The sequence below is a fragment of the Amphiura filiformis genome, chromosome 1, assembly GCF_039555335.1.
Source record: "Amphiura filiformis chromosome 1, Afil_fr2py, whole genome shotgun sequence".
Lineage (NCBI taxonomy): Eukaryota > Metazoa > Echinodermata > Ophiuroidea > Amphilepidida > Amphiuridae > Amphiura > Amphiura filiformis.
Window position 1 is genome coordinate 60,623,395 of NC_092628.1, and position 14,347 is coordinate 60,637,741.

The 14,347-nt window shown below is 34.7% G+C and overlaps 1 protein-coding gene across 1 annotated transcript in view; it reads left to right on the forward strand.

Annotated features, from left to right (window-relative positions):
• LOC140150159 (uncharacterized) overlaps positions 1–14,347 on the forward strand; it is a 36,328-nt gene continuing 21,981 nt past the window's right edge. Inside the window, exon 1 of the mRNA XM_072172165.1 lies at positions 1–2,107. Coding sequence (XP_072028266.1) covers positions 876–2,107 — 1,232 coding nt within the window. The 5' untranslated portion in view covers positions 1–875. The remainder of the gene's footprint in view (positions 2,108–14,347) is intronic.

Sequence of the window (14,347 nt, forward strand, 5' to 3'; positions counted from 1 at the left end):
TTTAATATGACAGATTTGACAGATTGTCACATATTTCTAAGCAATAGTCCCGTGACAAATTTACTTTTCACAACATTGAGGTTACGCTGAAATGAACCAAGTCCGCCAGAAACAACCTAACAAAGGAGAAAGGACAAAGCTATATAGAGTAAGCGATTTCACTGTTCTGTTTTAAGGCTATATTTTCCGGCTTTGTTCTGACTGGCAACTTCACTAGTCAAAGTCAAGATGCAAGCTGTAGTAGCTTTAATTCACAGGGGCCACTCAATGTTTTTGCCTGCAATGCTGCACGCCTGAGAGTACCGTGTGTAAATTTTACGGGAACGCTGAACAGAATACTATTAAATATTGGAAAATATCCAGGAAAATATTTCTTTCATATATTACAACGGTGAAAAAGGCCAGAAAAATAACATTCTAAGACCAAGGATTTACTACGGATTATATATTACTGGTGTTTAAAAAATATTACTTGATGTGAGATAAATATATTTGCCTCTTGATATATACCTCGGAATCTATTTATATCCGCAATCCCTGCTGCACTACGAGGTCACCGTGAAGAAATATACGGATTGTATTGAACCAGCAGGCGCATGCACGTATATACACACGTCGTTCATCAACGACGATATCTACGGGAGCTAGCAATAGCTTTTGTTGTTGATGGGAACATAATTTAATGCTATAGTCGCCGGTCGCGTCAAAAACGTGTAACAAACACACAACGCCCGGTGGAAGCACATGAAAATAATTCTACGTGTAGGATTTTTGGATACTGTATGATATGTTTTGATATAAGTGTAGTTTGACCAGGTGGTTTGGAAGCTGATGGTTTGAACTCGACCTTTTTGCGAAGATTCCGTGGCTATGATATGAATACGGCCACTATACAACAGACTCTAAATGCTATGAATGGTTTGGCAGCCATGAATAGTAGCAATCCAGTTTCAACTGTCAGTGCCCCGGGGCCCGTCATACAGAGTACTAATAACAACCAGGCGACGACAGTTACACCACCTCAGAAGGGAATCCCTCCTGCAGTCAAACCAAAACCACACGTGAATACTACCAACATCACTGGAGCGAACCGTCCAACGCCGACTGGTGCTGAGGCTAATGAAAATGCAGCAGGTAGGAAAACGAAAGTTTCAAAGACGAGTGATGACACCATGGCGAATGGTGATGATGAAGACCATTCCGTAGGAGCCCGAAGACTGTCGTTACAAGCCCAAAGTCTTTCAGAACTGATGATGGAAGATCGATACTTACAGAGGTTATTCTATTATTTCTCGGCGTGTGAGAGGTGTACACTAGCTCAAGTATGTAAAAGATGGAGGGCGATGGCGTACAATTCCAGATACTGGAAGTATGTCACTCCGATTCTTCATAAAAGAGATCTTTATGATGATACGGATGATGGTGGCAAGATGTTCACATCGCTGTCAAGTTTTGAGCAGAGAGGATTTGAATCCGTTTGCCTGGTTAGTGTGTCGGACTTGGACATTTGTGAGTTCATCGATCACTGTCCAAAGACAAAGAAGACTCTGAGAGGTATCTCCTTGAAAAGATCGACAGTAACAGATGCGGGTTTAGAAGTGATGCTAGAGCAGCTAGGAGCAGTCACTGCTCTAGAACTCAGTGGTTGTAACGACTTCACCGAAGCAGGCCTCTGGTCCAGTCTTCAACCGCGAGTAACATGTCTTAGCATCAGTGATTGTATCAACGTTGCTGATGAGAGTGTAGCAGCCATTGCCCAACGCCTACCAAATCTCCGAGAGTTGAATCTCCAAGCTTATCACGTCACCGATAGCGTTCTTGCCTATTTCCCAGCTCGACCCAATGGTCCCATGTCTATTCTGAGGTTAAAGTCCTGCTGGGAGCTCACCAACCATGCGGTAGTCAACATCGTCCACTGCCTTCCTCAGTTAGTTGTGTTGAGTCTAAGTGGTTGCAGCAAGATAACAGATGAAGCCGTGGAGCTTATTGCAGAGAATATGAATCAGTTGAAGTGTCTGGATCTGTCCTGGTGTCCTAGGATCACAGATGCGGCTCTGGAATATATCGCCTGCGATCTGCCCAAACTGGAAGAACTTGTACTTGATAGGTAAGTTTTAATCAGATGCATACAATCTGTTCAGTTATACCTTACATCAATATTGACTAGAAATTGCATGTTTGTTTGCATGGTTTAGAGGAAACAACTACAGTACTGTATATAACAAAACGTGTGACTTAACTGCGAAGACACCAGATTTACTTGTTTCATCATTGGAAAAGATTCGTTTGATACTGACATTCATCTTACAAGAAGAAACTTATGAGGGCTTGCAAGTTAAGATATCTAACATTTACGCAGCAATTTGTGAGAGATGGGGTCTACACGACGTTTCACGTTGAATTATTTTCTATATTTTAGAGAGCGAAAGACGTAAGAGTGAATAAGACTGAAAGTCGATGGACGTTGCAGATGTTAACATTGGTTAGAGTTTACAAGTTTGATGGTCATTTCACCAAGCTTCTGTAAAATACCTTTATCAGTGCACTGAAACAGATTGCACTGTGCTCTGACGAAGGTACATGTATTTTACCGAAAGCTTGGCGACCAATAAAATGATTATGTATTCTTATTAAATCTTATGCAACGTCCAATTGACTTTCAAAGTCTTACAATGTACGTCATCATGGCTTCTCACACCCAAAGTCAAAAACCTTCGATCAACTACTCACGCTATATATAGATGTATATAAATTTAGAGCTAATGCATGTTTTTCTATGTACTTCTTTCGAATTTGCAAATAAAAAAAACTAAATTAGTCACTTTGATTCCCGTGGTTGCGACATGTCATGCCTCGGTCAAGACCATACATTCACTTATCCCAATTAGAGGCACGTGGCTGCGGTTTTGTTCTGTCTATAGCCCTAACTGAATATGTCCGTCGTTAAGGCATTTTCTAACATGACGTCATACACTAGTCGACCCATATCTATGAAAATATGGATCCGAAAAATATGAAACGAAAACTTTCATAAACAATGTAACATGATATATATTAAAATTAAGTGCTTGATTTTATTTTTATTTTAAGAGTTGAATGTTTCCTCTTGAATTTATTATGTTAAATGCAGAGAGTCATATAGTCTGGTGTATGCACAAAAAGCAAATTATCATAGTAACATGTGTTAGACTGAGAATATATTAATTGAATCTAATATAGCCTATAGGAAATGACGCAGAGTCAATCCATGTCAATGAATTAGCCAATCATGATGATCATGATATACAGTTTGATATACCGTTGCAACATTTTTTGTAAGTCTGGATTGCCATCTTAACAAATACGGTATAGGCTTGTTTTATTGCATTAAGATATAAAAGTGGTATTTTATCTAATTTGTGAAATGTGTGTAGGATTGCCAGATTCTTTAACGGTTTTGAGCAGTGTATATAGATAAGCAAGTTTTATTAATAATATCTACACCCACATTATATGGAGAATGAAACAGATGGCATCATGGTTTTTGTCCTCTTTCAATTACCTTTCATTATTGGTGTGTTATTTCTGCCACCATTACCCATGTTTATATCACTTGGTATGTTTAGACATAGACTTGAGTAAATACTAACTTTTTTGAACAATGCATTGGACAAAAATAAGAATTAAATCACAAAAAAGCCAAAGAACCGGTCTTCATTTTTTATTTGACGGTATAATATAGTTGTGCAAGCCAAATATCACAAATATTAATACTTTTAAAGAGACAATTGCAAACAATTTGAAAACACTTTAAAAATTTTGAAGAAATCTTCAGTATATGCATTTATGCATTACAGTATGTCTATAATTGTCTGAAATTAATTGACACGACAAGAATCTGCGGCAAATATATATGTTTTGGCTCCCTTCAGATATGACTGGAATCCAGGCATCTATTTTAGTATTGCATACAATATAGCTTACAAATAAGCAGGCAATATCGTATTTCAGCAGTAAGATTCCTTGTAGTTTTAGTTATATATTCCTGGACCTTAAATTATTCCTACCGTAGGCTCTATTTGAATTTTTTCACGCGTGAACATTTCCTATTTCAAATCTGATATCATCTATTCTGTGTTATCATAGTTCAGGTTGACATGTGCCTAAAAAGCATTGATTCCGGCGGCGTCAACATTGCTAATTAGTGTTTAACTCGGTTAAAACATAGGTAACCTGGCAATAAAGGCAGCCTTAATCATTGAGGATGAACTGGATTATCAACATTATATTAATAGTTCAATTTTAACATGATTAAATTGACTGCCGGAAATTATGATATAGTTTCTTTGAAATTGTTTTATGTGCAAACTTTCAACCGACGTTCTGTAGCGTAAATCTAAAGGTTGTGTGAGGGGTATAACCGGTATTTATGTGTTAGATAGAGATCTATAGAAACGACAGACAAGGGGCCAAATATTGCGTCATTTCTCTGTTATATGTTTGAAGATTTATTATATTATAGCCTTTTTTGCTCTCTTGACGATTCAGCATTTCACAAAATGTCATTGTATAAATTAACGAACTAAAATGTTTGTGATCACATAGGTTCATTCAACATTAAATAAAAAATAAAGAGTACAATCATGCCTAGCGTTGGTACAGTGGTTCTTACAATAATCTTTACAAAACTACCAGGATTTGAAAGTGAAACCAAATTGTGTGTAAAAATAGTTGAATAACCTATAGAAAAACACTGCCTCGGTACATACAAGCAAATCATGGATGGAAGGGCATTGACATAATTAGTGACGCGAAGAAAACAGGAATATATGTTTGTGCGTCATCAGAGGATAGAATGAACACATTTATAGTTCAATGTGGACATGATGAAGACTATTGGCAAGTATTTATAGATGAACTCAAAGACAAATCAATTTGATAAAACAGTATAGGACATACGGCATGAATAGTACTTCTAAATTACGATATGATTACCTGTATTTATTCATTATCTTCTCTTATTTTGATTCATGAATGCAAATGCCACATAATGAGAAGCAAATCGCAACGACAGGGCTTCATGAATAGCATTATTTTCCCTGAACTTATACATGCCATAAACGCCAATCCGGCTTGATAGGGGGGCGGACAATCGGCCGAAGCCCTGAATTGTCAAAAAGTGGCTGAAAAGAACAAAAAAAATGGGCCATTTTACCGAAAGTGGGGGAACACGCCCCCCTCGGATTGACACCCATGGAACTTACGATATAATTCCGAACATTATTGTTATCATGAAGCTTAGTCGTCATCTCCTGACGATACAATATCTTTTGAGAACCACAGTCACTAATTTCTATAGCACTTTTAGCGTACGACTTCTGCCATAAAACACCTTTAATCAAAGTGAAAACGAAATAGTATACCTGAATTTCAAGTATAATATCATCATCTTGCATAATATCATCATGATTGATAGGTTCGTATAGGGTTTCCTTACATTCTTTTATTTCTACATTATTTTGTATAATATTGAAACTAAAAGTAAATACAATGGTGATATTTATGGAATCGTTGATGACTGACGGGTACTTAAGAAATGTTGTCAGAGCTGTGCAGAATAAATGGATGCCATCCATTGATTTGTTGAATAGTGAAGTCTACATTTTCAAATCTATTACCCAAACACATCTGTATAGTAAGACATGCTGTCATTTGGGTCTGTGCGCTTCCTATTTTAAGTGCTGGAGAGTGCCCGAGAGTGGCAATAAACTAGGCCAACAATGAATTTCCTGAAAGTGTCAGCGTCAAAGATGTCAACGGCTAACTGGACGATGAACTTATACAGTTAGCTTAGACTGTGTGGGGGTGTGGAAGGAGTATGGGATGAGGTGTGTACGGTGTAATTGGGGTGGATTTGATATTTCGAATCCATAGAAGATGTACTCTTTTCTGGTCGAATCCTTTATAGTGTTTTTTTCATTAATACTGTAGGGAACATTGAAGTTAAGACGTTCCCATTAATGAGTTCCATGTTAAGTTCATGTCCCTGTTCCATATCTTTCATTTCGCAATTTGAAACAGTACGGAGAAAGCGACGGAGGCATATTAAATTGCAATTTAACCACCAACAAAAGAGTTCTATAAGCCACATAAATGCACATCAGTAAATTTAGCATAAAAAATTAAATCTCGTAGGCTGTATTTTGCAGAGGGCTATCATGTCAGTTTATAATCTTCCTTGAAGAGATTAGAAAGGAAACAGCATTTGATGTCCACCTGCTCAATGGGATATTTTTAGATTCCATAGATGAAGAGTGCAACACAACGCAATGCCCGCCCGCCATGATGAATACAATCTTTTTTTACTTCCAGTATTCCTTTCCCTTATGCAAAGTTCATTGGTCTGTCTAAACCGTATACTTCTATAGTCCTTTTCTTTAGTTCCATTTATCCATTGTATTTCTTTTGTTCAAAGTCCGATCCCGGGGAGTCCGATATATTCTGGTAATGTGGTCAGTGGCCACATTATCTAGATACTATAAATTGGACAGTTCATCAAACATTGAAAATACTTTGATATAAAATTGGATCGATTGAGCCCATATAATTATATTGGTTGAGCTATGAGTTTTAAAATAGCGAGACCAATAAAAAATTGGACGTAAAGCATCCAATTTTATCATTATTATGTTTTAGATCCAACTTGGACTCATCAAAACATAATAATTTTCAAAGTTAGTTGAACTGAGGGAAAATTCAAAACAAAATTACGCACGATTGTTGCGTTTCCTATACATTCACATCGAATTTAAACAGACAATTTTTTGAAGTTTTATATTAAGACAAAAATTAAGGTATTTTAACATTATACAACTGTTAAAAATCGGGTTAAGTGCCAGCCTTAAACAACATATGTTGTTAGACAACTAATTTTAAAAAATCTGGTTGTTTAGATGCCAGGCTTAAATTAAACAACCCTGTTTTTTTTTTTTTTTAACAGTTGCTTAAAATATTTTTTGCCGTGATCAAGAAAATCACTAATTGAAGATATACATGTTCAGCTGATGAGACTTATGTATTTTCGTTTCAGATGTTCAGTTCAGTTTAATTTATTTTCCATTTATAAGTCAGTGAACTGAACTGAACTGAACTGAAGATGTTCATGTATTGCAGACATGGATGCAATTAATATTAGGTGACGGAGGAACTCCAATAATGAGTTGGGTGCCATAAGTAAATACAAAATCACAGTGTCTGTCAGCTTTCGTTTCGATACTAAACCATGACGAGGTGCAGGCTGCTAAAAAGTTTTACCAAATGAGAGTCTTGACGATATGCTAAGGAGTGAAGTAAATTAAATATGGATAACTATATAATGCCTTTATACTGCCGGCCGGATGTATAGCTTAATTAATCAGTCTTTTGAAGCGGTGATATTTTTTTATATTTTTAATCATACGTCTTATTTGAAGACAAAAAATAAATACTGTTTTATTTGTCTAACAATATGTGGCGATCATTGTCGAGCCATAACGCGACAACCATGACAGCTCTAACATATTGAAACAGAATAATATTTAGAATATCCTTTTTTAATTTCTGATAACCGTGTACTATAGATCAATGATTGTTGGAAATTGCGAACATAAAGAAAGAAGCAAAATGCATTATGAAAAGACTTCTTACAAGAAGTACCTATAGCGCACGGTGTTACATTGTACATCTATAATATAAAGCATAATATAGATGCACATGCTGTGCTTGAATTATATGTAAGAGTGGGTTAACCTTATGTTCGTGGCAGCTTGTCGACAATAATTATTGACGGCAGACGACACCTCAAATTCTCGCAAAACGCGTAAAATTTGTGTAATTTCATGCTCAATTTTGGTATCAGCATTGAATACATAAAGGTGTTAAATTCGTCAGCGGCTTTAAGATTTTTGGGAAGATGATATATTCCAAGGATCTTGCGGGCAAGGATCTTGCGGGCAAGGATCGCTTGACGTAGTTGATAAAGGGGAATACATTGAAGTGGGTTGTCCTTTTTACAGGAGACGGAGGGCAAAAGCCGCAAATGAATTATTCATCGTTAATTAACAGCTAATTCAGGATCTATACAATGTATACACCGGTATTGCGACACCTCCGTATGATGCGGTCGGCCATTTTGAATAGAAATTACAAGTTGTTTGCCCAGGGGTTCGTTTTCCTTAGAGTATCTAGTAGATTGATCCAAGCTATCGAGGTACCTGATGACCTGACGATGAAAAAACACAATTTAACCATCTTTTCAAAATACAGCTCTTGCGTGTGTGGATTTTTTCAACAAAAGTCCCCGAATTCTCATCGTTATCCATAATAAGTGCTTTGGTAAGAAACACTTCGTACATTTTAGGTTTGTAAAAAAGACAATTTTATTATTCCCAAGCGTGTTTCAGTATTTTGCAGAAGCCCTTAAAGGTTTAACTTAAGGTTTTTGTTAAGATCTGATATCACTAGTGAATACAACCAATTATAAAATTATAACATAGAAGATATAGATTTGATCATTAGATGGATTTCATTTCCAATTCTACGTTCATTATCATATATGAATGTTTAATTTAATTGACTTTACTTAAACGTTTGAAAAATTTTAAATGTATTTTTTTTAAATAATAGGACAATGTTAAGAACAAACATCTCAACCACGTTTGTCATTCGGTCGTGATTTTTGTTTTTGAATGAACCTCGGATTTAAGTTATAGATGCTTGTATTATGCCTTATGTGCTTTTTGATATCCTATGCACAGTTTGTTATATATATTTATAATTGTAAATTGCACACCAATTAGCTTTTAAGTAATACTATTTTAATCATGATAATATTAATATACAATATAACTAAAATGTCAACGTTCGAAAGCTACATTGTATTGGAAGTAGCACTTATAATAATGAACTCGAAATTTAAAATGTATCTGACGTCACTGCTAGCAATCTTTTTAAATGAAACATCTGTTATCTTAAGTAACATCACAAGTATGGATTTTAAAATGTAACAGTGATTGTTGTATCAAATTGTTACTTTGTTCAGTTTCCTCAAGGTCCAATTTACATAATACACGCACACTAGTGTAACAGCAACAATGACAGCAGTGTTATCTTTCCGTATCACGGATATCCTCTTGTACGAATATTAATTGACTTGTTAAAGGCGAGCAATTATTGATCATATATAAACTTCAAATTAAAGACCAATCCCGACTTTATAATTACTTATTTGGAGTTCATTTTTTCAATGAACCATACATAATGTCAACGAAGTTTAACCAGAAGTAAAAAATTGAAATTAATGTATTTCACGACTCTCTCCACATATTTGTTTTTTAATTTAAATTTGAAGATATTGTAATCTCAAGAATATAATTTAATATATATCTGCCATTGCTATATTAATCTTTATAAATGAAACATCGGGTTTCTCTGGCAACAGGATATTAAAATGTATAACAATGATTATTGCATCAAATTGTTACTTTATAATATACAGATACGCACACTAATATATATGAGCAAAAGTGATAGCAGTGTTATCTTTCCGTATCACGGATTTCCGTTCGGCGTTTCCTATACGAAATTTGTTGCAGTTGTTAATGATTGTTTATAGTTGTTATTATTATTATTATTATTATTATTATTATTATTGTTGTTATTGTTATTGTTGTTGTTATTGTTATTGTTGTTGTTGTTGTTAGTTGTTACATTATTATAACGAGTAGTAGGTGAAGTATCCCCCTCCCCCTATATCATGCATTTTTATAAATCTTTGAATAATCACAAACAGGCAATTCATATTATAATATTCATGAACGTCTACTGAATTTGACTCGGTTAGCTGATGCCACTTTCACCCAAAGTCAAACACTGATTGAAAAATGAAAAAAAATCCACATAACCTAGAATCTCTGCCTCTCGTTATATTTACAGCAACGCTCCATTTAAAATTTCATCGTGGCATTGAATTGCATGCATGCAGTACTGAAGATGATAAGCGCGTACGCATAATTTGGCACAGTGAATGTAAAGTGTGTTTATAAATAGCTTGAAATCGTTTGAATTTTGATTTTGCATTCGTTTGTAATTTGTATGTGCCGTCTTCAAACCTGCATAGTGAATGCTTTAATATACTTGATATTTTCATCGGTAAATACTATAGTAAGCCAAAGTTATGCACATATAGAGAGATGTATTTTACAAAAGGGTCATTATTTCGAGATGTTATGTCGAATCACAGATATTGCAACACACTGGTCGAATGATATATCAGTGATGCAATGATTTTAATATTATCGTGTCATATATCTTTCAACTATTTATGTTTACCAATGACAATTAGGCTATTTGTTATTTAATGACATATTCATGCTCTTTAAAGCTGGATTGCGAACCTTGCACTTTGTCACAAAATGTGATTTACCAAATGTAGAAAAAAGTAAAGGTGTAGTTGTCATAGTTTTAGTCTTTTTTGATTTGCTTTGTTTTATTTAGATTCAAAATTTATATTAAAAAAACGCTGCAGTCCCAATTGGCCAATCAATTGTTTGTTCTTCCATTTTAGCCGAGATTTTAGCCATTTTATGGACACTTTACTTTTTGCCGTCCCCAATTTATCACTCAAAAACCCGGCTCCCCCCCCCTGGTTACGCCCCAAAGCTGGAGAAGCTCAACCCACCTTTAGGTCATCTATAAAACAATAATTGATTGAAATCGATGATGGTGTAACCTGTGTTTCCCTGTATAACGACAAATTAAAGCAAATGTGGAACCATGGCTTATACGAGAACAAAATCACAGGCATAATTGTATATAACTTCGCAAATAGAAAACCTATGCAGCATGTCATAAAAAAATGAATCATCATCAATAAAATAAGACTGATATTTTCAGTCAGATTTGAAAAATAATAAAACAGGCATATTAAAAAGGTAATTTCAATATTTCTGATCATTCTGTACTAAAAAAATCATTTAAAAATGCGTCACTTAAAAACTATGGCTTTTAATTGCATGATTTAATGTCCAAATTATATTGTCGATGATTCATATCAGACCAGATTCATTCATCCAGAACCATATCACCATTTTGATTTTAGAAGCGTACAGCACTCTTAAGATTTAATTTATCAATTAATATAATCACCGAGCTGTGACCTCTAAGTAAATTCAAACCACCTGGATGGAATTTTCACGTATAGTAGCGGGAAAAAAGAAAGATTGCGTCGAATGAAATGCCAACCTATTTTGTTATTTTGGAAGTTACTTAATCGTATATGACATGCTACCGGTACAATTAACAGAATCCCAATCATTTATGTTATTCTTTTAAAGGGGTGCTACACCCCTGCCCAATTTTGTGCCTATTTTTGCATTTTTCCCAAAAATTATAGCGCATTGGGGTCAAGTAAGATATGTATATTCTAGAGGCAAGGACTACAACTACTGCACTGGAAATTTTATTTCAGTACAGACAACAGTTGTGGAGTTACAGTCAAAAATGAGGGAAAACCAGTATTTGATCAATAAATCAACTACTTGCTTTGAGTTGCTGAATTTTCAGTATAATAGTTGTAGTCCTTGCCCTATACATATCTTATACTTGTCACCGATGTGCTATAATTTTTGAGAAAAATGCAAAAATAGGCACAAAATTGGCCAGGGGTGTAGTACCTCCTTAACGTTTGAAAATGCAAACACATAGCCTATATAGCATAATGTATAGCACTATACAGTCGGGCAAACAAAGTTATGCAAACTACGCTGAAGGAAACCATAATTAAAATAGAAATTAAGGAACTGAAATAAAATGTGCACGTACATTTTAAATAAAGTATGTCTGCCTCAAACTACCCAGCAAACACAAAACGTAAACCTGTTATATTTAGGGTTTTGGTTTGATAAAAACGTTTTAATAACATTAAATGTCGGGTTATGTAAAGGTCATAACGTTTTTAAAGTAATTTGTATGAAAACACACTATATCAATATTTTTAAAATGTTCGTCAAAATGTTATTGTAAAATGTGTTTTGCAACATTTTTTACCACACATTTTGTCAACACTTTTAAGTTTTAAAATTAAAATTTTGTTAAAACATAAAATATTTGGCAGTAAGTTTTCAAAAGATGTTTTTGAATGTTATGAAAACGTTTAATACCCTTTATATAACCCGACATTTAAACGTTTTCTGGCAACCTTTTCTAACCTTATGCGGATGATGTTGAAAACGTTTTGTGTTTGCTGGGTGAGAACAAGAATGAACAAAGGAAAAACAGAAATAAGCACAGAAATAAATGTGATCTACAGAGCTGTCTAGATGCATGGATGAAAAACAAAAACAAGGCAAAATACAAAGTAGATAGATTTAAGAGTGGACAGTAGATTGGAAGAAATGGGCTCTGAGTGATAAATGACCAAGTACTGTCACGACTGTTGACATGGCGAATTGGACGAAGGGTCAATAGCCCAAGACAAGAGCCCAAGACAGTCGATATTCGCATCTCATCAGATACAATAATGACAGAAATAGCTTGTTACGTTACAACATAGTGCTTTAAAAGTCACGGTGACGATGTGTGACATCGTGACCTTTAAATTGATGATATGAATGTTAATATAGTATATATGAAGGCGTTCCCACCCATGTTATGTCAGAACGATCGTTATCTTAGTGAGGTAACATCTTAGCAGTAACAGTAGATAGCTCAAGTAATCATCTAAATAATTAATCAAGCAAGAAATCGTTTTATGCCAAGACTATCTCTATGACGATTCTACACTCTAATTACTGCAGCTAACAGTCTTTCATCTCTATCGGAGTGATGAATGACTATAACATGAATAATGACCTTATTTACTAAATGCATTTTATTGAGCCTGATTCCACTCTGTTGAATTGATGGGTTTTACATGTAATCGTCTTTATAACAAAGGATCTTTTACTTATAGAGTCATATTTTCTCCTACAGTATTTATGTTTAGTAAATATATATTGTTGTCATTTGCTGTCTGAATTTAAATACCGGGTACCTTGCAATTATTTGAATTCAGCAAATGCATTGAAAGTAAATTAATTATATCCTTTGAAATGATAAAATATTGCCCATGATAATTTTCGTTCACCATAGATGAATGTCATCTTAGATTCCATGCTTCTTGATTTGATTTAATTATACATTTTTGATTAATCGGACCAACATATCTTATATATATTTATAATGTTTCTTATCCTCATGTTTTGATCTTGTTTAATTAGCTTTTTAAAGGTGTATGTGACATTTTCCACTTGCATTTAGAGAGCTATATGTTTGATTTTGCTTACTTTTAAACGGAAAATAATTTTTGCTTTCAGGCTTTCGCTATAAATACGTAATTATACAGCTTCCAATTTTACCTATTAAACCTGTATAATGTTTTGGAGATAAGATTCCAAGTATATAGTTTCTATGATCAAATGTGGAATTTTAGAAACCATGATCGACAGCCAATTTGTAGGTATATAGTTTTGCATATTCATTAAGGTATGTCAATTGGGAAAATTGTATATACTGAAGCGAACAATTTTCCAACCACTAAAATAAGACAGACAGACAAAATGCTCCAAGTATTTTTAAATTGTTATTTGGCTAATAGAAATTAATCATATTTACAATAAATGTCCGCCGACATGATAGTAGTAGTTACTTGGTACCGACGGGATTCGAACCTCGGACCCCTCGCATGCCAAGCAGAAGATCACCGACCGGTAGCCACGGGGGTTTCGTTGGCCCGGCCAACCTCGATTTGGGTAGGCTATATATATATGACATGAGATCTACACATGATTGTAGGTCCTATGATCCCTCTCCCGCGGCTTACACTCCAATTGTCAAAATTTAAGGATGAATTCAACTGATTGAACAATGGATTAGGAAAGGCGACTGTTCGGAATAGAGCTATAAACCTGCACTAGCCTGAGACCAGACAGGACACTCACTCACTCTGACACCTGCAATAATATTAAATTATATATCACCACTGCTCTGTAGTGCAATATATTGCGATATTGATGGGTTTATTAGATTAACACAACGCGACCCACATCCTATATAATATATTAAAAGATGAACACAATCCAAGCAATCAGCATAGTCAGATATAGATATTAATCTTTGCTGAAAGAAAACAGTTAAATAGTGCGCACTTTATTTTTCTGTTTTACGCCCTTGTTTATTATTATTTTCAGTTTGTCTTTTCTCAACAACCTTTTTTTTTTTCTATGATCGAAAAGACAGTAAATTACCATCTACACTGCATGCATAATTTATTATGTAATTTTCGCCATCCGCT